This window comes from Oncorhynchus mykiss, chromosome 17 (genome assembly GCF_013265735.2).
Source record: "Oncorhynchus mykiss isolate Arlee chromosome 17, USDA_OmykA_1.1, whole genome shotgun sequence".
Taxonomy (NCBI): domain Eukaryota; kingdom Metazoa; phylum Chordata; class Actinopteri; order Salmoniformes; family Salmonidae; genus Oncorhynchus; species Oncorhynchus mykiss.
Genome location: NC_048581.1, coordinates 59,709,849 through 59,737,666, shown reverse-complemented (window position 1 = coordinate 59,737,666; position 27,818 = coordinate 59,709,849). Strand labels below are relative to the sequence as shown.

The window sequence follows — 27,818 nt, the reverse complement described above, 5'->3', positions numbered from 1 at the left end:
ATTGGTAAACCTTCCTGGTCTTTGTGGTTGAATCTGTGTTTGAAATTCACTGCTTAATTGAGGGACCTTGAAGATAATTGTATGTGTTGGGTAGAGAGATTTCGTAGTCATTCAAAAATCATGTTAAACACTATTATTGCGCACAGAGTGAGTCCATGCAACTTATTATGTTACGTGTTAAGCACATTTTTACTCCTTCACTTATATAGGTTCACTTCCATTTACTTTTTCCACATTTTGTTGTGTTATAGCCTGATTTTAAAATTAAATGTAGATGTTTTTGTCACTGACCTACGCACAATACCCCATAGTGTCAAAGTGGAATGATGTTTTTCTGAATTTTTATAAATGAATAAAAAATGAAAAGCTGAACTGTCATGAGTCAATAAGTATTCAACTCCTTTGTTATGTACCCCACACATACAATTATATGTAAGGTCCCTCAGTCGAGCAGTGAATTTCAAACACAGTTTCAACCACAAAGATCAGAGACGTAATGCCTCGCAAAAAAGGGCACCTATTGGTAAATGGGTCAAAAATGTAAAAGTAGACATTGAATATCCCTTTGAGCATGGTGAAGTTATTAATTAACCTTTGGATAGTGTATCATTATACCCAGTCACTACAAAGATACAGGCGTCCTTCCTAACTCAGTTGCCGGAGAGGAAGGAAACCGCTCAGGGATTTCACCATTAGGCCAATGGTGACTTTATAACAGTTACAGAGTTTAATGGCTGTGATAGGAGAAAACTGAGGATGGATCAACAACATTGTATTACTCCACAATACTAACTTAACTGACAGAGCAAAGAGAAGGAAGCCTGTACAGAAAAAATATTCCAAAACGTGTCCTGTTTAAAACAAGGCACTAAAGTAATACTGCAAAAAATGTGGTAACGCAATCAACTTTGTGTCCTGAACACAGAGTGTTATGTTTGAGGCAAATCCAACACAACACATTACTGAGTACCACTCTCAATTTTTTGGACTTCCTGAGTGTCCCAAGTTACAGTTTTGACTTAAACCTGCTTGAAAATCTATGGCAAGACCAGAACATTATTGTCTTGCAATGATCAACAGCTAATTTGACAGAGCTTGAAGAATTCTGAAAAGAATAATGGGTAAATATTGTACAATCCAGGTGTGCAAAGCTCTTAGAGACTTACCCAGAAAGACTCACAGCTGTAATCACTGCCAAAGGTGATTCTAAGATGAATTGACTTAGGGCTGTGAATACTTCAATACATTGTCGTATGAGAGAGAACAACTAAATTCACAAAGTTTGCCATGAACATAGGGCAGTATTACTGTTAGCACAGTTGAATCCCAAGACTTTAGATGCAATCAGGTTTCTGTAGAGAAAATAATATAGTAGATAAAAAAGACAGCATAACACTTTTTGGAGGCCTGAAACAGGATGGTCTTTGCCAATTTGACCAATTGCACCTTTAACACTATATACTGTAGTTTTCAGAGAATTCATATTTCAACAGGAAAAGCAAATGCCAAAACTATCTATAGCACCTTTAACCATAGAGAGGGTCATGAGTTTTTCACATAACAGGAAAAACTCTGAGGCCTAATCATAAGACAAGACATCCAGTCACGGCAGTGTTGTTAACCTGCTGCTGTTCTGTTTTCCCCTCCCCCAGGCCTTTGAGGATGTGTACATAAATAAGAGGAAGACCATTAAGATTATCCTGGAGTACGCAGACAGCGTGTTCACCTATATCTTCATTCTGGAGATGGTGCTCAAATGGGTGGCCTATGGCTGGGTCAAATACTTCACCAACGCCTGGTGTTGGCTGGACTTCTTCATTGTGGATGTAAGTAACTTATCCAACTGACTCTATGTTACTTCTTGCCTCCTCTTATGATTTCCTTCCTCCATCTTTCCATCCTTTATTATTTTGTGCTGGTCTCTCTTTTAATCTATTTTTATCTCTCTTGCTTTGTCTTCATGTTCTTGTTCTCTGGCTATGTATTTTATGTCTCTTGCTTCTCTCTCTGTCAGTCTTCGTTTTATGAGAGTTGATGAGCTTTTCTCTCCTCTTCCCAAGTTGGATACTGTTTCCCTTCAAGCACACTGTAGCTGTAACCAGATGACTCTTTGTTCCTGATCTTAGACAACTTTGATAATAAGGGACTTGAATATCTCAAATGATAATGCTGCAGTGTGACCATTTAGCACTGATTGCAGATGCTGGGTATGGACATGACATCAAATCATTACCTGTTGACATCGAACATTTAGCAGGCATAACAAAACTCTCCCTTCTTCCCATAAATATACTCTGTATAGTACATAACTCAAACATTTGCCAATTCGACTGCTTTGTCAACAACATTTAACCAATCTTTTAAGTGGATTTAATTGAATGTAATGCTATTCTTACCCTCCAGCTGCAATGTTGAAAGGCCTGGCATCATTCATTGATATTATGGCCTTTCGTGTTGTATCTCTCTACCCTGTTTAACTAACTCTATGGGCTAGTGTGTTATCTGTTGCTGTGGAGTTGACCTATCTTGTCATTGCTGTGAGTGAACTGCTGTAATATGGAATATTACAGCCTGAGATGGGAGGTGTGGTATTAGCAGTGAGTCAACAATGTGGTTTACAATAGCACTTTACTATGTAAACAACCAAGGGGAACTACCATTTGCACATAGGTGATAGTAGTGGTAGGGGGTGAAAGGCAGGACGATAAATGGGATGGCGGGGACCGTCAACAATTTTTGACATTTATCCTTAAAGAAAAATCGAAAGAAAAATGTTACACTGTCCACATGGGACACATCACAATGCCATACAAGCTCTCTTCGGTTCTGGTGTTGCAAAGTGGGGGGTTTCATCCATTGTTGCTTTGCCCAGTAACATTGTTCTACTGTTGTGTATTGAAGGCTGTGGTGTCTGTATCTTCTCCTGTCTCTGGAAGAGCAAATGTAAAGTTATATTTTGCACTTGACCTGTCCTGTTGGATGTGTTGGGTTGGGTAATGTGATGGATGGATGGTAAGTCAAGTCATGACTTCTGAGTCTTAAACTCCATTATCAACTAATGTGTTCTCATTCCTGATGGTTTAAGTATGTGTTAATGTCTGTGCTCAGTTTTGTGGGAGTGTGTGTGTGTGTTTGTGTTTGTTTGTGTGTGTGCGCCTGCCTGTGCATTGTGGGTTACTCAGGTCTCTCTCCTCAGTATCTATTTGCACAGCCAGAGGAGGGAGGCATGGCGGCCACTCCCCGCCTTTACTACAGGGGGCGCCAAGCAGACAGAGGCTGAAGGTGACCATCACCCCAAAGAGCAACGCCAGTGTAGTAGCCGAGAGGACAGTGGAAGCTTTAGCGTGCCATTAGAAAAGCCAGGGGACAGACATGGACAAAGGCTGTGTGTATATACGATAGAGATCATTTTAATATTAAATCTACCCCTTTGTGAAAAAGAAACCCATGGTTTAGAATAGCGTAGTTTCATCGGTAGTACTCAATACATTATGTATATATATATCTGTTGTACATTTTCATGAATGAGTGAAACCAAAAGATCAGCTCTTTCTCAAACACAGCCTTTGTCAACAGTTCCCAGAAGAGAAGAAGTCTGTCCCTTCAGAGCTGTGATAAAGTATAGTATTTGTCATTGGTAGACTCTAAGTATGTTTTAGACATATTTGCAAATCCCTTTGAATGAAACTGTCCCCTGTTTCTCAATGCCCATATAACAGTCCAGAGTCCTCTGCCATTTGATGAGGAATAAAGGCAGTATAATATGTTGTCCCTTGACCCAAATCGCCCCCTGCCAGTATCACGTTATCGTGGATGGTCATGGGAGACAGAGGGGAAGGGAGCTCAAGTTTTCTAACAGGCATGGTGTCCTGTGGTCTCTGTGCCTCTCTGTCCTGTAACTACTCTACTACTGTGTCAAACCACATCTTTGGTCCCTTGGGTCACCTTATGTAGGCTATGGCTCCGTCATCAGTTCAACTTGTGGTCTAGAATAGAATGAAATGTGAGTATAAGATGGCTCAGGGATGTGCACATTCAACCTGTACCTTCTCTCGCAGGTACCTATAACCGTGTCTCTCTTAAAATTAAAAGGGGTGTTGTACTGCAGACGAGAGGGACTTGGCTTGGATGTGTTGAGGGGCCAGGGTAAGATTATTGTGTTTTTGTCTCGGGACTCTCCCTTCACAGGTTGTCCTCTCTCCTACTCGTCCCCACTACCGTCCTCACCCTCCTGGCTCCCATCTCCATTCTTATACTCAACTGGTACTTTGTGAATTGTGTGAATATTGTACATTTACTGTGTGTCTTGTGAATTTTTGTGAACGCATTTCTCCTCTCAAATTTCCCATTTGTTTAATTCTGCTACCTCTTTTTCTCTCCCCTTATTTTCCTCCTCTTTCTCTGTCTACCAAACGTTGCTAGCCAGGTATACTGTAGAGCTTATTTTCAAGCTTCACCTGCGTTATAAACTAAACCAAAACAACAAACAAAATTGGTCCAGTAGGGTCTATCTCTCTGTTACCCTTTCTAACTGTTTGGACCCTCTCTCTTCCTTCTCTCTTACTCTCTCTCTCTCTCTGTATAGGTGTCTATAATCACTCTTATAGCTAATGCGATGGGCTACTCCGATCTAGGGCCCGTTAAATCACTACGGACATTGAGGGCATTGAGGCCCCTTAGGGCCCTGTCTCGTTTTGAAGGGATGAGGGTAAGATCTAAAACACCAGGCAGCTGGTCCTTCTGCATGACCATTCAACAGTTACAGCACCAATGCATGCTATAATGAACTAGACAAGATGATCATGGACAGCACTCACCTCAACTTAGCTAACACTTTCCCAGCCTAATTGTAGCCAAACCAATGTCCAAGTGGAGATTCAGGAAAATCAAAAATGAATCCCCACACTTGTCTCAGCGCAATGGCGCTGTCCCAAACAAAACAGTGCTGAAATTACCATCTAGTTGACCACACGTGGGTAGGTAATTGCTTCAAATTTATTACAAGGATTGGATAACTTTGGGAGTTTCAGTAAGCAACAATTTGATAGGCCTACATGCCTTCAATTGCATTATCCGACTTTATTCCAATATTTTCGTTGTCATTCAGTGATAATTATTCCCACAGTAATTATTTATGGATCCATCTAGTTGTGGTTAAGAAAACAGTGCATGCTTAGTGGTGAGAGATGCGAAGAGATGGACAAAGTGGCATGCCTTGCAAAGTTTATAACTGGCATGAGGATGGTTAACACGCACTGGCTAGCAACCATCAAGAGAGCAGTGCATGCCAAAGCTGCCTCAGCATTACGGCCACGTTTCATACTAAGCCTTAGGCAGAACTTTACTGAAATCATTTCTAGGTCGTTTGGCGGAAATACAAGTTTTGGCACCAGCAATAGACAATGCCTTTGAGATATAAAGAAAAGGTATGATGACATTTTAAGAAAAACTTCTTAGTTTCAAAGGGATACAAGTTTATTTCGATTATATCAATATTTGCTCATAAAGGCTTTTCCACTGCCATTTCTCACATAATAGATTTTACCGACACAAAACGATCCCACCATGTCAAACAAACAAATTATCTCTAGGCATTTATAAAATTGTACCAAAACTTCCTGTTTCTATCATAGCCTTCATGATTTTTCTTTTATACGGTATGACTTTACTCGCAGAAAAACTGTGGATGGAAACTGTGGATGGAAATTTGCATGAAACGTTATCATTTCAGAAAGTCATGTTTTAAAAAAAAACAAAGTCACCTTTATTTAACCAGGTAGGCCAGTTGAGAACAAGTTCTCATTTACAACTGCGACCTGGCCAAGATAAAGCATAGCAGTGCGACAAAAACAACAACACAGAGTTACACATGGGATAGAGAAACGTACAGTCAATTACACAATAGGAAAATCTGTATACAGTGTGCAAATTTAGTAAGGAGGTAAGGCAATAAATAGGCCAATAGTGGCGAAGTAATTACAATTTAGCAATTTACACTGGAGTGATATATGTGCAGATGAGGATGTGCAAGTAGAAATACTGGTGTGCAAAAGAGCAGAAAAACTAAAACAAATATGGGGATGAGGTAGGTAGTTGGTTCGATGGATGGGCTATATACAGATGGGCTGTGTACAGCTGCAGCGATTGGTAAGCTGCTCTGACAGCTGATGCTTAAACTTCAGTGATTTTTGCAATTTGATAAGGCGGAGCTATACATAGCAAAGACATAGATGACCTGGAGCCAGTGGGTTTGGCGACAAATATGTAGCGAGGACCAGCCAACGAGAGCATACAGGTCGCAGTGGTGGGCAGTATATGGGGCTTTGGTGACAAAACGGATGGCACTGTGATAGACTGCATCCAATTTCCTGAGTAGAGTGTTGGAGGCTAATTTGTAAATGACATCGCCGAAGTCAAGGATTGGTAGGATAGTCAGTTTTACAAGGGTAAGTTTGGCAGCATGAGTGAAGGAGGCTTTGTTGCAAAATAGGAAGGTGCAACTGATATATTAAGAAAGCAATGATTATCTAAAATATGGATTAAAAGGAATTTCAGGTTAATTGTAATGATAAAATGTTAATTGGTAAAATGGCAATATGTTTCAAAGCTGCCTCATCACAATGTCAAAACAGAGTAGAGATGTAGAACTTGTGAAAGAAAACTGGAGAATAAAATCACTCATCCCATATGAATGGTACGTCATTTTTTAACTGAAATTGGCAAGCTATTGTACTTAATTTAGAGCCTTCACTTCTACTATCGAGGGCTTTCAAGCAAGAGATCCTCCCTGTACCCTGTTCCGTTAACTACTGTTTCACGTGTCTCACTCTAACCTTCCGATGTAACACACGACTTACAAGAATCACCCCAGAAAACCTGACCCCATTGGCCCCATGTGGTATTCAGCACGGGCTAGCCCACACCAAGCCCACACCAGCCCAACACGGGCTAGCCATCACCAACCCAACAAAGGCTAGCCCACATGAATCCCACACCAGTCCAACATCACAGAGTTTTCAAACCCAGACTCCCAACAGGACGATATTTTGACAGACCAGACCGGGGTTTGGGATGTCAATGAGAAAAGTGAAAAATGTGACCTTAGTTGTGAATTCTTTTGAATTCTAAAAAAGTATTACAGTAGCTGAACATGTTTTAACTTTGATCAAAAACAACTTCATATCGGAGTGTCTTTGATTTCACGGCCTGCACATTCACGGCCTGCACATTCACGGCCTGCACATTCACGGCCTGCACATTCACGGCCTGCACGGTGCGACACGACTGTTAGACCCAATGACTTGTTTCAGCACATGAGCTTAGCTAGCTAACGTCGCCATGACATCGCCTACAAGTATGATCAGGGATTTATATTGCAGAAGCAGTTTCTGGGGTTATTCATACTAAACTATCTTTGCTGGCATGGGCTAGCCATCACCAGCCCAACCCAGGCTAGCCCACACCAATCCCACACAGCCAAATACAGGCTATCCTACACCAACCTAACACAGGCTAGCCCACACCAAGTCCACATCAACACAACACAGAACAGCCTACACCAACCTAACATAGGCTTACCCACAACAAACCCACACCAGCCCAGCATGGGCTTTCCCACACCAAGCCCATATCAGCCCTTGTGCACACCATGCCCACAAATATTCGAATGAGCCCCCGCCTCTTTATTATGAAGTAGCTGGTGTGGAATAGCCTGTGTTGGTTTGGTGATGGCTGACCCACAGCAGCCCAACATGGGCCTGCCCACACTAAGTCCAGCATGGGCTAGCCCACACCAGCTTCTTCATAACATATACGAGGAGGAATATTTGAATATTTGTGGGCGTGGCTTGCAAACAGTTATTTTTGTGAAACCGTAACTGAGAGTGTTGTTCCAGTTTAAAGGGTGCGTTGTGTGATGCTCAAAATAAGTCATGTGAAAAAGTATTTAAAATAATAAATCATTAAAGAAAAAAATATGTAAGTGCATGGGGCATATGAAGAACATATCAGATTTTCTAGTAAGATGAATATGTATGAAAGTAACAACTTGGTTGTCAACAATGGAACATGTTTGCTAAATACCTTTAAGGTTGGAAAATTATACAATTTATATGTAAGTAAATAAATTTGAATTTAATAAATAAATAATAAATAATTGGGGCCACCTTCATTGGGGCCAATTTGGAGCTCATCGGCTCAATTTGGGCAGCCTACATGGGACCAATATTTTAGCCGGCATTGGGCCCACATCGTGCCAATGTGGGCATGTTTGCTTGTACCCGTTTCTAGTGAGCACAATTATAGAAAACTGAATGTGTAAGCCGAGCCATTGGGCAGGGCTTATTTGTTGAAGCCTTGGCACGTGAGACACCTACACCAAGTGAGACTCATAGTAACATTTCTCACAGCTTAATATGCCACAGTTTGTTATTGGTTTTGAACTTCACTTAGTTTCATCAGTCAATTTCCTGTGTTGGATTTTACCAGTACTGGTTGTTATTCTTTGAAATGTTGGTGTTTGATGGGGTTGAGGTCAGGGCTCTGTGCAGGCGAGTCAAGTTCTTTCACACCGATCTCAACAAACCATTTCTGTATGGACTCGCTTTGTGCACAGGGGCAATGTCATACAGGAAAGGGCCTTCCCCAAACTGTTGCCACAAGGTTGGAGCACAGAATCGTCTAGAATGTCATTGTATTCTGTAGCGTTAAGATTTCCCTTCACTGCAACTAAGGAGGCTGAACCATGAAAAACAGCCCCAGACCATTATTCCTCCTCCACCAAACTTTACAGTTGGCACTATGCATTATGGCAGATAACGACTGCCACATGGCGAAGTGTGATTCATCACGCCAGAGAACGCGTTTCCTCTGCTCAAGAGTCCAATGGCGGTGAGCTTTACACCACTCCAGCTGACGCTTGGAATTGCACATGGTGGTCTTAGGCTTGTGTGTGGCTGCTCGGCCATGGAAACCCATTTCATGAAGCTCCTGACAAACAGTTATTGTGCTGATGTTACTTCCAGAGGCAGTTTGGAACTGTAGGGAGTGTTGCAACCGAGGAGAGACTATTTCACGTGCTACGCGCTTCAGCACTAGGCGGTCCTGTTCCGTGAGCTTGTGTGGCATACCATTTCGCTGCTGAGCCGCTGTTGCACCTAGACGTCTCCACTTCACAATAAAAGCACTTAAAGTTGTCCGGGGCAGCTCTAGCAAGCCTAGATTTGACAAACTGACTTGTTGGAAAGGTAGCATCCTATGATGGTGCCACATTGAAAGTCACTGAGCACTTCACTGAGCTCTTCAGCTCTTCAATGTTTGTCTATGGAGATTGCATGGCTGTGTGCTCGATTTTATACACCTGCCAGCAACGGGTGTGGCTGAAATAGCCAAATCCACTCATTCGAAAGTGTGTCCACATACGTTTGTATATATCTCAGCGTTAACCATCTGTACATAACAATGTGAAGCCAAGCCCTAGAAACGCAACTCTTATTCATGTCCCTTGATGTCAACTTCTAAGTTTTATAGTCTCTATTCAAACCGTATCCCGGAAGTTCTGCGTTACAGCGTGATTTAAATTTAAAGGCAACATGCGCATTAGCGGAAACTGCATTATTTGTTGATTTGGATCCCCATTAGCTTTTGCAGAAGCAGCAGCTACTCTTCCAGGGGTCCACCAAAAATACAAAACATTACAAGTAACAAAACACTGATACACTGATAGACAAGGACAGTCAGACAAATAGAAAATACAATGATACGCAAACAATACAACAACAAAAATGACAAACAATACGAATAAAAATGTATTTGTGTGTTAGTGTGCGTGTGTGTGTCCCCTCACAGTCCCTGCCGTTCCATTTGCGGTAAACGCTGCATATGTCGTATCAATCGGAAATGACCTTTTAATTTCTATCCTGCAATCTGTAAATCTTCAGCGATACAGACTGAATAGAGCCCTAAACCTCCATAATACAGGATCATTCTGCTATTATTTGACTGATAATGTCTGAAACATTTACTCCATGTAACATGCATGTAATACACATACACCAGAGAACCATGTTTCCCTTCTTGGCAACAGCAGTAATAGGCAATAATAGAAAAACAGAACAACAACCACTGACAATAGTAGTAGTTTATTTAATTTTTTTACACTCACTTATTGATAAGGTATACTTACAGTGCCTTGCAAAAGTATTCGGCCCCCTTGAACTTTGCGACCTTTTGCCACATTTCAGGCTTCAAACATAAAGATATAAAACTGTATTTTTTTGTGAAGAATCAACAACAAGTGGGACACAATCATGAAGTGGAACGACATTTATTGGATATTTCTAACTTTTTTAACAAATCAAAAACTGAAAAATTGGGCGTGCAAAATTATTCAGCCCCCTTAAGTTAATAATTTGTAGCGCCACCTTTTGCTGCGATTACAGCTGTAAGTCGCTTGGGGTATGTCTTTATCAGTTTTGCACATCGAGAGACTGACATTTTTTCCCATTCCTCCTTGCAAAACAGCTCGAGCTCAGTGAGGTTGGATGGAGAGCATTTGTGAACAGCAGTTTTCAGTTCTTTCCACAGATTCTCGATTGGATTCAGGTCTGGACTTTGACTTGGCCATTCTAACACCTGGATATGTTTATTTTTGAACCATTCCATTGTAGATTTTGCTTTATGTTTTGGATCATTGTCTTGTTGGAAGACAAATCTCTGTCCCAGTCTCAGGTCTTTTGCAGACTCCATCAGGTTTTCTTCCAGAATGGTCCTGTATTTGGCTTCATCCATCTTCCCATCAATTTTAACCATCTTCCCTGTCCCTGCTGAAGAAAAGCAGGCCCAAACCATGATGCTGCCACCACCATGTTTGACAGTGGGGATGGTGTGTTCAGCTGTGTTGCTTTTACGCCAAACATAACGTTTTGCATTGTTGCCAAAAAGTTCAATTTTGGTTTCATCTGACCAGAGCACCTTCTTCCACATGTTTGGTGTGTCTCCCAGGTGGCTTGTGGCAAACTTTAAACGACACTTTTTATGGATATCTTTAAGAAATGGCTTTCTTCTTGCCACTCTTCCATAAAGGCCAGATTTGTGCAATATACGACTGATTGTTGTCCTATGGACAGTCTCCCACCTCAGCTGTAGATCTCTGCAGTTCATCCAGAGTGATCATGGGCCTCTTGGCTGCATCTCTGATCAGTCTTCTCCTTGTATGAGCTGAAAGTTTAGAGGGACGGCCAGGTCTTGGTAGATTTGCAGTGGTCTGATACTCCTTCCATTTCAATATTATCGCTTGCACAGTGCTCCTTGGGATGTTTAAAGCTTGGGAAATCTTTTGGTATCCAAATCCGGCTTTAAACTTCTTCACAACAGTTTCTCGGACCTGCCTGGTGTGTTCCTTGTTCTTCATGATGCTCTCTGCGCTTTTAACGGACCTCTGAGACTATCACAGTGCAGGTGCATTTATACGGAGACTTGATTACACACAGGTGGATTGTATTTATCATCATTAGTCATTTAGGTCAACATTGGATCATTCAGAGATCCTCACTGAACTTCTGGAGAGAGTTTGCTGCACTGAAAGTAAAGGGGCTGAATAATTTTGCACGCCCAATTTTTCAGTTTTTGATTTGTTAAAAAAGTTTGAAATATCCAATAAATGTTGTTCCACTTCATGATTGTGTCCCACTTGTTGTTGATTCTTCACAAAAAAATACAGTTTTATATCTTTATGTTTGAAGCCTGAAATGTGTCAAAAGGTCGCAAAGTTCAAGGGGGCCGAATACTTTCGCAAGGCACTGTATAACATCTCGAAGGCCTTGTTATGAAGAGGGAACCAGGTCCATCATCACATTATTATGATGCCATTTAGTGAGGTTAACTCCCTAATCTACTCATCAAGGTAACTAAATAGGTGTAGTTATTGAGGTCATTTGCCATAATCAATACACATTCTGAGGGAAACCTTCAGCAAAGTCCACTCTCACTGTCTTGTCAAGGTGGGAACATGGCTCTGTAAATGAGCCTGTATGACTGTGCATGCCAGGCTCAGCTCAGCCCTCTAAGAGCTTCTGGATGTCCTGCATTAAAACATCAAATGTACATTGCCAGAGCATTACACTGTGTGCTACTGCTGATACCGCCACCGCTTATCTGTGTATGACGGGGGGAAGATAAGGGCATGGTTTGGGGAGAAGTGGAAGTGTCAGCTGCTTTCCATTGTACTGCTTTTGTGACAGATTGGCCAGACGTTCTATGACTGAGATATGTGGATAGGCCTACTCTCTTAGAATTGGTGGACTCGAGGAACCCTGGAGATCCTCAAAGAACCATGGAGTTCCTCAAGAAACCATTGCTAGTCAATGGTTCATATTTGCACCTTTGGTTATTTGAGGGGTTCTTGGAAGAACCTTTAATGTTTCAATGTAGCAAAGAGTTCCTAAAGGAACCCTGAACCAGAGGCATGGCTGAGGGGCATGGCTTTCAGATAGATATTTTTAGACAACCCGTTAGAGTGTATGTAATTCCAATTAATCTGTTCTATTGTCATCACATGTTAAGGTGGAGCATTGACAGTTTTGTAACATCAATTAGGCTTAGAGAGGTCCCTTAAGAGCCTATGCAAATCCTGAAGTTGAAGTAGTTACCACTTTATTGCTTTATGTAATCACCAATGTTATTAAGAAAAAATGTTGGGACTTGTTTACATTTTCACATTACATCATATATCATAAATAAACTGTCAGCAAATGTCAAAAACTTTCAGGAACTAAATATACATAATTAACCATTTTGAAAGCAATTCAAGTTAATAAAGATCAGTTGTGAGGGTTGGGATGGGTCCTTAAAAAATATATATATAATCCTGTTGTTCCAAAAGCCTCTCCCCAGGCGCTTCGGCACAACCAGTCTGTTCAAGTCGCCAGGACCGTGTGTGCATGTGCGACATCCCATCCTCGGGTCACTGCAGCCTGTATCGCCAGGATGGACCTTGGCACTGGCTCGGCCAAGCAGAACAGACCAAACTGCGCAAGATGTTGGGGAAATGAAACCTTTAACTCACAACTCTGTGCAGTAGATGATAAATGAGCCATAGACAATCCACATGTGAGTACACACATTCAACAGCCAATACTCTGGTTATCAAAGTACAGTGCTGCCTGAGGGTCTGACCTCCATCTGCTTCTTTGCCTGAAATGGGATACCTAGTCAGTTGCTCAGCTGAAATGTGTCTTCCGCATTTAACCCCTCTGAATCAGAGAAGTGCAGGGATTCAGACAGAAAAATATTGAGAAATCACACATAAATGGCAACAATACATTTTCGAGGTTTAGTGTTGGGTTTGGCTCTGGCTGCTGTCAGGCGATGCCCATTCCCATACCCCAACAACAAAGCTTGGAGCCCAGTCCCAGAGTGTGCCGCATGCCACTCCGCACTGCCCCGAAAATCAGGTGGAACCAGGATCTGTATCACCAGCTTCTTTTCCTGCAATGGCTTCAAACACAGAAAAGAGAGAGAAATCACACATAACAAATGGTAACAATACATTACGAATTGCAATCAGAGAAAAGGAGGGGTGAAGCGTCCACCTTCCAGGACCTCAATCAACCTTTTGGGTTAGTTTTTCTCTGTCTGCTTGAGGTCGGAGAGTTTGGAACTCTTGGTGGACTTGTTCAACATCGCTTCACTATCAGTCTTACAATCACAGTCAAATGCTAAACTTTCACTGCCATTACTGCTACCACTGCACATTCCTGGGCTGTCTGGCAGGACTGCAATGGGGGAGGGGGAGTCTCCTACCTCCTCTTCCCCTCCTCAGGGTGTGCCCCCAGCCGGAGAGCCAATTGGCTCCAGTGGCGGGAAAGTGAAACTGGCAGGAATTTGAAACTTCCATCTCTTCCCCTTTAATCAGCACACTAACTGCTGCACTCCCTGCCTCCGTTTCCTTACCTGCACCTTCACCACATCCTCAACAATGACCAACCCCTGCACAGTACTCGTAATACGGGGGCTGCTTGGGGGCCATTTCTATAGAGATGGGTCACCTTCACAGATATCGCACGTTCTGTGATACTGGTACTCCAAAAAGGAGTGGCCCAGTCCCCTGCACACCACCTGCTGGCAAATCTCATCTAGGTGCCCCTGCTCTCCATACTTACTACATAACTTCAGTTGGCCCTGATTAGGAAAGGGTAAAAATGACAAAATACAATTACAAAATACCATTAAGATCCATGTGTCAAAATAAACAACAAAATACTTGTTAGAAAATTATTTCATTAGAATACTTGTATTTTAAAACACAGAAATACATTTGCATATAGCCAGCCCGAACAACAACAACATTCTCGGTCACAAAAATATTTTACTTGCTATGACATAGCAGATAGCCCTATTTGGTAAAAGACCAAGTCCATATTATGGCAAGAACAGCTTAAATAAACAAAGAGAAATGGCAGTCCATCTTTACTTTAAGACATGAAGGTAAGTTACTCCGGAAAATGTCAAGAATTTTGAATGCTTCTTCATGTGCAGTTGCAAAAACCATCAAGCGCCATGATGAAACTGGCTCTCATGAGGACCGCCACAGGAAAGGAAGACCCAGAGTTACCTCTGCTGCAGAGGATAAGTTCATTAGAGTTACCAGCCTAAGAAATTGCAGCCCAAATAAATGCATCACAAAGTTCAAGTAACAGACACATCTCAACATCTACTGTTCAGAGGAGACTGCGTGAATCAAGCCTTCATGGTCGAATTGCTGCAAAGAAACCACTACTAAAGGACAACAATAATAATAAGAGACTTGCTTGGACCAAGAAACACGAGCAATGAACATTAGACCGGTGTAAATCTGTCCTTTGGTCTGATGAGTCCAAATTTGACTTTTTGGTTCTAACCGCCGTGTCTTTGTGAGACGCAGAGTGGGGAAACGGATGATCTCTGTATGTGTGGTTCCCACCGTGAAGCATGGAGGAGGTTGTGTGATGGTGTGGGGGTAATTTGCTGGTGACACAGTCTGTGATTTATTTAGAATTCAAGGCACACTTAACCAGCATGTCTACCAGAGCATTCTGCAGCGATACGCCATCTGGTTTGCGCATAGTGGGACAATCATTTGTTTTTCAACAGGACAATGACCCAACATACCTCCAGGCTGTGTAAGGGCTATTTGACCAAGAAGGAATGTGATGGAGTGCTGCATCAGTTTAGCTGGCCTCCACAATCATATATTGTCCCCGTCCATTCAGCCAGTGGGCTTCTCCGTCCATCGTGCCGATAGGAAGAAAGAACTCCGGGGGAAAAAGAAAAGCGGTGGGGAATTGTTTCATGATTAACAACTCCTGGCGTGATTGTGGTAACGTACAGGAACTCAACTCCTTTTGTTCTCCCGATCTGGAATATCTCAACATCAAATGCCGAACATGGACATGTACAAACACACAAGCTACGACCTCCGTAAGGCAATCGAAGATGCAAAACAACAGTACAGGTACAAAGTGGATGCCCAATTCAACGGCTCAGACATAAGAAGTGGCAGGGACTCCAGACAATCATGGATTATAAAGGGAAAACCAGCCACGCTGTGGACACAGACTCCTCGCTCCCGGACGAGCTAAACACCCTCTTCACCCGCTTTGAGGAAAACAGAGCTGCCAACGCGGGCCCCAACGCTCACAAGGACTGTGTGCTCTCATTCTCCATGGCCGATGTGAGTTAGTCATTTAAGCGTGTTAACCCTCGAAGGGCTGCCGGCTCAGACGGCATCCCAACCCATGTCCTCAGAGAATGTTCAGACCAGCTGGCTGGAGTGTTTACTGACATTAAATCTCTCCATATCTCAGTCTATTGTTCCCACTTGCTTCAACATGTCCACCATTGTTCCTGTACCCAAGAAAGTGACGGTAACTTAGCTAAACTAAACTTCTGTCATCATGAAGTGCTTTGAAAGGCTAGCTAAGGACCATATAATCTTCACCTTACCCGACACCCTAGACCCACTACAATTCACATATCGCCCCAACAGATCCACGGACAACACAATCATCCTATCCCGCCTGGACAAGCGAGATGCATATTTAAGAATGCTGTTCATCGCCTACAGCTTAGCCTTCAACACCATAGTGCCCTCCAAGCTTATCACTAAGCTCAGGGCCCTGGGCCTGAAACTTTCCCTGTGCAACTGGGTCCTAGACCCCAAGTGGTGAAGGTAGGCAACAACACCTCTGCCGTACTGATCCTCAACACAGGGACCCCACAGGGGTCTATGCTCAGCCTCCTCCTGTACTCCCTGTTCACTCATGACTGCATGGCCCCGCACATCTCCAAATCAATCATCAAGTTTGCTAATGACACAACAGTGGTAGGCCTGATTACCAACAACTAAGAGACAGCCTACAGGGAGGAGGTGAGAGCCCGGACAGAGGCGTGCCAGGAAAATAACCTCTCCCTCAACATCAACAAGACAAAGGAGCTGATCATGGACTACAGGAGACAGCAGAGAGAGCACGCCCCCATCCACATTGACAGGGCCGCAGTGGAGAGGATCAAAAACTTAAAGTTCCTCTGAAACGGTCCCTTCACACAGACAGCATGGTGAAGGCGCAACAGCACCTCTTCAACCTCAGGAGGCTGCAGAAGTTTGACTTGGCCCCAAAGACCCTCAAACATCTATAGACGCACCATTGAGAGTATCCTGTCAGGCTGTATCACAGCCTGGTACGGCAATTGCACCTTCCACAATCGCATGGCTCTCCAGAGGGTGGTGCGGTCAGCCCAATGCATGACCTGGGGCACGCTACCTGCCCCACAGGACATCTACAGCATCCAGTTTCACAGAAAGGCCAAGTAGATCAAGTTGGACCTCAGACACCCGAGCCACGGCCTGTCCACCCCGCTACCATCTAGAAGGGGAAGACAGTACAGGTCCATCAAATCTGGAACTGAGAGATTGAGAAACAGCTTCTATCTCTAAGACATCAGATTGTTAAAACAGTTACCACTAGCCGGCCTCCTTCCAGTAGCCTGCTCTGAACCTTAGTCACTGTTCTAGCCGGCTACCACCCGGTACTCTACCCTGCACCTTAGAGACTGCTGCCCGATGTACATAGAGTCATTGAACACTATGTACAATGACATCACTTCACCCACTTTTTATTTATATACTTTATTCTAGTCATGGCTCATCCTATACAAAAAAAATCTGGATTATGTGTGTATTGTTTTTTTTTTATTGCTAGGTACTGTTGGAGCTAGAAACTCAAGCATTTCACTGCACCTGTGATAACATCTGCATATCTGTGTATGCAACCAATAAACTTTGATTTGAAACCAACACCACCCACAGCTAAGCAAGCTAGCAGGCTAACAAACAACCACAGCTGCCACCAATTATTTACTTAAACAAGGGCTAAAGGGGACAAAAGGAAGAGAAAGGAAAGAACATTTGTTGGCCAACTGTATCCAAGTGGGGCAAGTTAGCCAGCTGCTAGCAGGCCCAAACTGAAGGTTAACCAGCTAGCTAGCTAACAGACTTAAGAACTCAGCACTAACAAACAATTGCTATACTAGACTACCCAGTAAGTAGAAGCAATCTAGAAACAAAAACTGAGAAAACCAGGAAATAAGGAAAAAGGAGGCTAACACATCCTAACAATGATGCACCTGTAGTTCTCCTGTCAGCCACTCCACCTGGTTGCAAAAAACAATGAAAGTTGAAGTACAAACTTAACAAGATCAACAAGTATAGCGTTTACTCTAATGGGTGACCACAAATAACTACCTGAAAGCCACACCTCCAATAAGCCACGTCTCCAATCTGCCACCTCTTCAATATATTTTTTTAAAAGGTTCAAAATTGAACCCTTCTGATCAAAAAAAGGTTCCGGTTTGAACCATTTACACGGGGATTTCTCAAAGACCCTTTTCTGAGGGGTTCCACGAGGAACCTTTTCGATCTGGAAATAAGCCATGTCTCGGCGTGGTAGTTTTTAAAACCCCAAAAGGTCCTTCCAGGCATCTTTACTTCAAAGAGTGGATTATCTGCATACACATTAAAGGTTTCAAATAGGTACACCTGATTTATGCGAAAATGGGACCTCAATCCCAGTATTCACTGTGCTTTGTCCAAGTTAACCTCATTGGTGACATCAGTTGCATATGATATTGTAGCAACACATAAGGAAATAGTCAAGATAAAAAGCTATAAGGCGATAGTCAAGATTAACCAAACTGCGAGGGAGTGGGTTTATGTTTGTATGTCTGTATATGTGTGAGTTGTATCTCATGCTGCTCCTGTTTCCCTGGTCCCGTGTGTAGGTGGTGGTGAATGCCTTGGTGGGAGCCATCCCCTCCATCATGAATGTGCTGCTGGTGTGCCTCATCTTCTGGCTCATCTTCAGTATCATGGGGGTCAACCTGTTTGCAGGGAAGTATTACTACTGCTTCAACGAGACCTCAGAGGAGAACTTTAAACCGGACGTCGTCAACAACAAGACAGAGTGCTTTGCACTAATCAACGCAAATTACAGTGAGGTCAGGTGGAAGAATGTCAAGATTAACTTTGACAATGTGGCTGCAGGATACCTGGCTCTTCTACAAGTGGTAAGTACAAGGTCTTTCCTACAGTCGTGTCTCTGACTTCCTTAATGTGATGACAAGCTATTTTAGGAAATTGATTACCTAACATTTGATTGATTACGTGATTGAATTAAACCATGCAATTAAACCATAAACCATGGGGTCACATCTCTGCTAGAGGGCTAGCTTCATGACACTATTGATGTTCTGACTTTTCACTCCTTTGGCCCCTTGCCCCTCCCACTGTGGAGAAGGTCAATGTTGAACGGTACTTAGACTGCAGAAGTCAATAATCATATTATTTTCAGTCATTGGCTTCCTACTGTACCTCTATGTCCTTCATCTTGTAATTTTCCTCCTTCCTTTTCAACACCTCATTCTAATTTCCTCTATTTCTGCTTAACCTTAATTCTTCTTCCTCACTTTTCTTTCCCCCTTTTTCTCACAACTCTATATATCCCCTTTCACACAGGCCACGTTTAAAGGCTGGATGGACATAATGTATGCTGCCATTGATTCTCGGAAGGTAAGCCTGACACTTGAGATTTGTCTTCCTTTTGTTTGGTGGTTGGTATTGTGTGAACAGATGTAACATGTTCCAGAAGAACCTACCACTATTAACTTGTTTGGAAAGGGACTTTTGAACCCACAAAGGGGAATGTAATGAGGGAGAGTTTGGAGCTTGAATGTGTTTTTCCTGCTCTCTGTAGGTGGAGGATCAGCCGATCTATGAAGACAACATCTACATGTATATCTACTTTGTTGCCTTCATCATCTTTGGCTCTTTCTTTACCCTCAATCTCTTCATTGGTGTCATCATTGACAACTTTAACCAGCAAAAGAAAAAGATAAGACCTATTTTTCTTATTCAAGTTTCAAGTTTTAATGTCACATGCACAAGTACAGTGAAATGCCTTTCTTGCAAACTCAAAACCCAACAATGCAATAATCAATAACAATGTATTACTAGAAAAAAAGACATGAAATAAGAACAAGAAATATGAAGGCCTCCTGAGTGGCGCAATGGTCTAAGGCTGTGCCACTAGAGATCCTGGTTCGATCCAGGCTCTGTCGCAGCCGGCCGCGACCGGGAGACCCATTGGGCGGCGCACAATTGCCCCAGCGTCGTCCGGGTTAGGGGAGGGTTTGGCCGGCAGGGATGTCCTTGAATACCATGAAATTGGGGAGAAAAAAGGGTATTATGAAATACGTAAGTAAGCATACTATATGCAGGAAATATTTTTCAAAAGTCAGTTCCAATACCATATTTATAATGTGCAGGAATGCTGGAGTGATGGCGGTAGATGTAAGGGGACTAGGCAATAGGATAAAAGCTAAACAAAGTAGCAGTCGTGCTTTTTCACAAGTATTTTGCTACACTCACATTAACATCTGCTAACCATGTGTATGTGACCAATAACATTTGATTTGGTTTGATTGCATAGTGTGTGAGTGGGTGTGCATAAATGTATGTGCATATTATGTGTGAGCAAGAAAATTCCTTGGACATGTTAATAAGATAAAACTATACTGAACAAAAATATAAACGCAACATGCAACAATTTCAAAGAGAGGAAATCAGTCATTTCAAATAAACTCATTAGGCCCAAATCTATGGATTTCACAGATATGCAGCTGTTGGTCACAGATACCTTTCAAAAAATGGGCCTCCCAATGGGCGCAGGATTTCGTCACAGTATCTCTGTGCATTCAAACTGCCATCGATAAAATGCTTCATTGTCTGTAGCTTATGCCTGCCCATACCATATTCCCACCTCTGCTATTGGGCACTCTGTTCACAATGTTGACATCAGCAAAATGCTTTCACACATGTCACCATACACGTGGCCTGGGTTGTGAGGCCGGTTGGACGTACTGCTAAATTTTCTAAAATGAAATTGGAAGCGGCTTATGGTAGAGAAATAAACATTCAATTATCTGGAAACAGCTCTGGTGGACATTCCTGCAGTCACCATGCCAATTGTGCACTCCCTCAAAACTTGAAACATCTGTGGCGTTGTGTGACAAAACTGCACATTTTAGAGTGGCCTTTTATTGTCCTCAGCACAAAATGCACCAGCGTAATGATCATACTGTTTAATCAGCTTCGTGATAGGCCACACCTGTCAGGTGAATGGATTATCTTGGAAAAGGAGAAATGCTCACTAACGGGGATGTAAACAAATTTGTATGCAAAATTTGAGAGAAATAAGCTTTTTGTGCGTATGGAACATTTCTGGGATATTTTATTTCAGCTCATGAAACATGGGACCAACACTTTACATGTTGCATTTATAGTTTTGTTCAGTGAAGGTTAAGAACAAGTTCCCACATTATTTGGCTCAACAAGGTTGTAACCAGATGTTTTTCCTGTGTCCCTTTACTTTGGAGGTCAGGATATATTCATGACAGAGGAGCAGAAGAAATACCACACTGCCATGAAAAAACTTGGCTCAAAGAAACCACAAAAACCTATACCAAGACCATTGGTGAGTCTCTTCCTTTTACCCAAGGGCTACTTTGGGGGAGGCGTAAATGAGGTGTTTTCTCATTATGGTAACATTCAAAAGACATGTTGAAAACAAAACTGTACTAACAAACAGACCTTCCAGAATGTCCCCAAATGTGCCTCGCTTTAATTTGTTAAACCTACTAACGTTTATTTATCCATCCTCCATTCTTTTCTCTATTTTCTCTCAGAATAACTTTCAGGGCCTGGTATTTGACTTCGTAACGCAGCAGGTGTTTGATATATCTATTATGATGCTGATCTGCCTCAACATGGTGACCATGATGGTGGAGACGGACGATCAGTCAGAAGAAACTGACAACATCCTCTACTGGGTCAACTTTGTCTTCATTGTTATTTTTACTACTGAGTTTGTGTTAAAGCTCTTTGCCCTTCGGCACTACTACTTCACCATTGGGTGGAACATCTTTGACGTGGTCGTGGTCATTCTCTCAATTGTTGGTCAGTAGTGATTTCATCCCTTTATTGTCTTATATGCCTGGTATTTGTGTGCTAGAACCTGAATTGCTGTTTTAATTCAAAGTACTAGAAATGGGTTGCTCTATTTTCTATCAAAAATCATGTGTCTAGAAGTATCACATTATTATGAAATGTGTGGCCCGGGAAAGTGAGATCATGTGTTAATATCTCCCCCTAGTGGCCTACCAGTAACAGGACAGTTTCTATTATTATTATTAGAAAAATATATGTATGACAGAATGTTATGGTTTTAAGGAAACATACTAAAAAGATTGCAGAACATATCAACAATCATACATTTCTCCATATCCTCTTCTTTCTCTGTGTGCTTCTCTATCCAGGCATGTTCCTCGCAGATATCATTGAGAAGTACTTTGTCTCTCCGACCCTCTTCAGGGTGATCCGACTGGCCCGAATCGGCAGAATCCTGCGTCTGATCAAAGGGGCCAAGGGCATTCGGACTTTACTGTTTGCTCTGATGATGTCACTTCCTGCCCTGTTCAACATCGGGTTGTTACTCTTCCTGGTTATGTTCATCTTCTCTATCTTTGGCATGTCTAACTTTGGCTATGTCAAGCATGGGGCAGGAATCGACGACATGTACAACTTTGAGACATTTGGCAACAGCATGATCTGCCTGTTTATGATCACCACATCTGCCGGCTGGGACGGTTTGTTGTTACCCATCCTCAACTACCCACCAGACTGTGACCCACAACTGGAGAACCCAGGTGCACCAAATACGGGTAACTGCGGCAACCCCTCGGTTGGGATTTTCTTCTTCGTCATGTACATTATCGTCTCCTTCCTAATCGTGGTCAACATGTACATTGCCATCATCCTTGAGAACTTTGGCGTTGCGACTGAAGAGAGTGCCGACCCGCTCAGCGAAGACGACTTCACGACCTTCTACGAAATATGGGAGAAGTTCGACCCAGACGCCTCGCAGTTCATCACCTATGGCAAGCTTGGAGACTTTGCAGACTACCTCGAGCACCCGCTCCGTGTTCCAAAGCCCAACACCATCGAGCTGATCTCCATGGACTTGCCCATGGTGAGCGGGGACCGGATCCACTGCCTCGACATTCTGTTTGCATTCACCAAACGGGTACTAGGCGATACCGGAGAGCTGGACATGCTAAGGGATCAAATGGAACAACGCTTTATTGCGGCGAACCCGTCCAAAGTGTCTTATGAGCCCATTACCACTACTCTGAGGCGCAAGCAGGAGGACGTGTCGGCCAAAATCATACAGCAGGCCTACCGAAACTACCTGGCTAGACGCGGCTTCAAACGCAAGCGCAGACCTGCCAGTAACAATAATGTGAAGAATGGGGGGACGAATCCGGAAAAGGAAAAGAAGGAGGGCACGCCCTCCACTGCCTCTCTCCCCTCCTATGACAGTGTAACCAAACCTGACAAGGAAAAACAGGATGAGAACGAAGGAAAGGGAGGGAAGAAGGAGGCCAGAAACCAAAAAGCCGTCAGGGAATCTAAGTGTTAGAATATCGTAATAATAATAACAGTAATAATTATTATAATAATATAACTTCAAACAAAGCGAGAGGAGACCATCTAATCCACAGATGTACAGATTATTTCATTTGCAAGTAAGAAAAATAATAATATTAATCATTTTGTTTACAGACTTCATACTATTGATGCAGAGGGAAGCAGCTCAGTCTCTTACAGCTTGAAGACACTTGAACTTGATTTAATCTAAAAAAACTGTCTGACATTGTTGCATCTAGACCACTGATCTTAACAAAAGGGAATGAAAAACAGACAAAATATGGAAGAAATGTCTTTGTTTGCAAAAGGGCAGATAGTGGACTACACATAAGGAACAGAACTCTTCACTAAGAGGAATGAATGAGAAACGCTGATAAGGGATTTAATGTGTGGGATTCCCGCCAGCAATGGATTCCCATGGAAATACAGAGCTATGCAGGAAAAACATGGAAATACTGCTTGACTTGAAGAATCATCTTCCAAAAGCAGCCAGAAGGGCCTCTGTATCATTTAATTTAGACATTCATGGAGGACATTTAAGGACATTATCACTCTGTATGAACAAACAGAAGAACGGCTGAGAAGAGAATAACAAAGACCCAGAGTAGCCTAATGTAAGGTTTTTTTATTTGGTTTGTTAATGCTGAATATACTTGTATCTCCACATAATTTGAGTGGCAAAAAAAAGGAAAAAGGTACAAAACAAAAACAACAAACATTTTCACTTAACTCTTCTTCTCATTCTATCTTTGTTATATCCACATCAAAAGGCTTTTTCTACATGGGCTTTCACATCGATTGGTTATGGGGCTGTTTATTAAGGAGTCATCTTGGGCCAAGGGCTTACATTTACTCAGTCAGATTTCCAAACAAATACATAGATAATTGTGCTTGTTCAGTGCATAGTAATTACTTGCATGATGGCATGTTTTGATCAGAAATCTTGCATGAATAATCATAGTCCACAAGACACTAATACTCAGAACACAACAGTGGCTCGATTATAGGTTTGAGGTTGTCCACTGTCAAAAATTCAAAGTTAGAAGTAAATCATTAGTATTATGATGAGAAACTTTGTGTCGAATGAATACCAACGTTGTGGATTTTATTAGGAGAAATGCAAACTAATTGTATTGCTGCTATGGGATGCAGAAGAGATGGGATTGGATGTCTGTGTGTATTTGGTGGATTGTTTTAAGAGAAAAAAATTATCATGTAAATCTTAAAAAGCTTATATTTATAATTTGTATGCAGCAATATCACTTACCTAATTGACCATGCCATCTGCCTTTGTTTTTGTGTTGGACGAGGGCATTGTGGGAGTGTCTACGTTGGTAGGGAATTGACAGGTGTAGCGAGCTAGTTTTGATTTCAGATTTTTCTCTAAGGCCAATTTAGACTGTTCTACAAGGTTTAAGTGAGGAAAGAATGTTGTGTTTGTTTCCAATAACCGCTGTGTTTTATTTCTTTACCATGTGCTGATTCATTTGTACATGTTGTGATGGTTTACTAGTTTATATAATTTTAACATGTATTTTCAGACATAACTACGAGGGAGTTAATATTGGGCTAGGAAATGAGAGAGAAATAGAAATTGGTGTATAGGGTTAATTATACGAGGAGAAGCCAAAGAGACCTGCCTTGTTACTCATGGTCACCCTTTGTCCTTGGAATGGGAGTGGGTGAACAGTGCCCCCCTGCTGTCTCTTCTGTTCTTCGCTGTCATTGTTAGACGGAGAGACCCTAGAAATATACGCAATGCTTGAAGAGTTCGCCCCTTAATCTCAGGAGATATTACAGATGTATTATAATGAGCTCTGCAACTAATTGCAAGTGAAAGTGATGATGAGAGTACTTATGAAAACGCATTTTCCTGTGATTTGGTGTGATATTATGCCACGCTGTTGGACTATGGTCTCGGCTGGCAATAGCTCGGGCAGTCAGTCTGTCAGAGGCCATTCGAGCTTCCTTAAAAAAAAACATTTTGAAATATAGGGCAAGAAGCATCTCTTGAAACGGCAACATTTTGCTCGCTTGTAAGGGCAGTGTTTTGAAAAGGTAGCGGATTATATTTGTGGTTTTGTAGTTTTGGACTTAGGTCAGGTCTAAATAAAATATAACAATAATACTGCTCAACCCAATAGCAATCAGAGGTACTTAGGAAACACTGTGAGGAGATGTCATGAGAGGTAATATGGATTTGTTTGTTTGAGCAACACACTAAATTCTGTCAGAGGCAAACAGTATGTGAGCAATGGAGAGTAGGCCCCATAATACAATATTTGTGAAAAATGTGCTCCAAAACCCCTCATCAGCCATTCACTCCACTAACGTAGAAAGCATACCACGTAACAAATACCAAATAATGAACAGAGCAGACCCCAGGAAGAGTCACTGCTGCCTTGGCAACAGCTAATGTGGATCCTAATAAAAATACTAAAGGTACTACACCCAAGCTTTTGCACGTTCTGGTGTGCAGTGATGTCACTTCCTATTAATTAATAAATCCCCTTCTCAAGTTTTATAGTCCAGTTGCTGCATGAGAGCTCCAAAATCATTGTGGGTGTTAACTTGAACCAAATAAAACTCTGAATGACAAGCATAAAAGCTACTGCCTTCCATTTTTTCTCCATGCCCAACAAGGATATACATGTATAGATGTGTAAACAGAACAAATAAAAAATATTACATACATCCATTTGAAAGAAATCTATTAAAAAAATAATCTACAGTTCAGGCTATGTTGTAAATGGCACAAATTGCTGAAAAGTAACGAATGAACTTTTTAATAGACTATAAATAATGTAATATATCATTTTATGCGTGCATGCACATGCGCCTTTTTTTGTAAATAAATAAATACTTACAAAATGACTGCTATTAATCTAATAAGAAATATGATACCCATAAATAGAATGGCTTCCAGCTGACACACTTTGTCACACTTGTTAGACTGTGACACATTTGTTAGATGGAGTAGATTTTTGGAGTCACTTTTCACATTAAAGAAGGAAGTAACTAAACAAATCAATATTAAATAGCAAAAACTATATGAAAATCTATATATAAATTAATACATATTTAGAGCTATACTACATATACATATAGTTCTAATATATATATATATATATTTGAACTATGTGCTCAATTCTCTCTTCCACTCCTTGTATTAAGGACAATGCAGTACCACAGACTGTAATAGCTCACGTTTAATTTTTGTGTGCAATATGTTCAGTGAATGACCAAAACTCTGGCCTGCCCAGGATCTCAATGTACTGGGGACCAGCATACAATGCATGGTATTGTATTGGCTGCTTGCTGAGGATTGTGTAGCCTGCGTTGGTGAGAGGATTGCACTACCAGCACACCCTTTGTACATGTGTGAAGATGTCTTGCCCACAACTTCATCTATCTCTTCCCACTGAATATAAACACACATACGTACTGTACTGTACACACACACTTTCTATCCTGAGACAAGCTGGTGCTGGCCGGTCAGCATGCCCCAGTATCCTAAGCCTCAGGTCGCCTAGTGTGACAGCATTTTGAAAGTTTCAGCACTGACCTTCCTCCATGTTCACCCTAAACACACACCAGTGCAGTTTGGATTTAACATTTCATTTGGTTGTTATTTTTTGAACGATGTATCCGATCATTTCAAGTTTTATTGTCTTTCTTGTCTGTGTTTGTTTCTTGGTGCAATATCTCTTAATGGCATGTGCCTTTTAGCAGCCTATTTAGACTTGAATGATTTATTTGAAAGAGAATATCTCCAAACCCATGGGTTTAGCGAATCAAAATGAAGCACGACAAAAACCATGGATTGCCAAAAATATTCAAAAATAACCAATAAACTCGGAAACAACGTCACCTAGACTAGATCAACTGAATTAACATCACATAGAGTCATCTAGTACAAATGCTCTTTGTATTCTGTTCGATGATCATTTACCTGGTAAGAGAGCTTGCCTTCTGTTTTAGACTTGGGTTCAATTCTGTTGTGGATTTATGAATTGATTTATGTAGCCTTTATTTTTTTAGCATGACTGAGATCTGTTATTTAGTATTTTTTGCCGATTTGTTTTATTTTTTCTTAAAGCTTTTTGACTGTCGTTATCTCTTGCCACTAATACAGTCAGAGAAAGGACCGTGTGTTGCACAATCACTTGGGACTTTAAGTGAGAATCAGTGAAAGATTGTCTTCATTTGAGCACGAATCTATTCCCAAACAATAAAGCAGCCTTCCAGTTATGCTTCATAGTGGTGTCTTTTTTTCTAGAATATAATGAAATATAATTTATTTTACAAAGGGGGGAAACTTTTCATCAAAGACTTTAAAGGTCTGTTTTTATCTCAATATCAAATCATCTCTGGGGGAAAATTAAAGTACATTGTTGTGGTTGTTTTCACTTAAAATTGAAAAAATAAAATCACAGTATTATTCCAAACTCATAGTGTGGAAATATATATAGAACACAAGAAAATCATGATTTTGATTGCACTGGGCCTTCAAAATAATATCACTGTATTGAACGTTGAGCTGCAAAGTAAGAGCTGGGTATGAAGTAAAGAAGATCATTAGCACAATACACAGTATAGAAATGATAAAATAGCATTTAGGCAACACCAGAACATTATAATCAAATCAAATGTTACTTGTCACATGCTTCGTAGACAACAGGTGTAAAGCCTAGTCATTTGAATCTGATATCACAGCAAGGTTAGTGGTGGATCTTGTCTG

General features: G+C 41.6%; 1 protein-coding gene across 3 annotated transcripts in view; it reads left to right on the top strand.

Moving 5' to 3' along the window:
- Nucleotides 1-27,330, top strand: part of LOC110493229 (sodium channel protein type 8 subunit alpha) — a 122,199-nt gene extending 94,869 nt beyond the window's left edge. For all 3 annotated transcript variants that reach the window (XM_036950343.1, XM_036950341.1, XM_036950342.1), the window contains 8 exons: nt 1,653-1,826; nt 4,586-4,708; nt 18,316-18,600; nt 19,049-19,102; nt 19,287-19,424; nt 20,961-21,065; nt 21,277-21,547; nt 21,907-27,330. In XM_036950343.1, the coding sequence (XP_036806238.1) occupies nt 1,653-1,826; nt 4,586-4,708; nt 18,316-18,600; nt 19,049-19,102; nt 19,287-19,424; nt 20,961-21,065; nt 21,277-21,547; nt 21,907-23,069 (2,313 nt within the window). In that variant the 3' untranslated portion in view covers nt 23,070-27,330. The remainder of the gene's footprint in view (nt 1-1,652; nt 1,827-4,585; nt 4,709-18,315; nt 18,601-19,048; nt 19,103-19,286; nt 19,425-20,960; nt 21,066-21,276; nt 21,548-21,906) is intronic.
- Nucleotides 27,331-27,818: the final 488 nt, after the last annotated feature.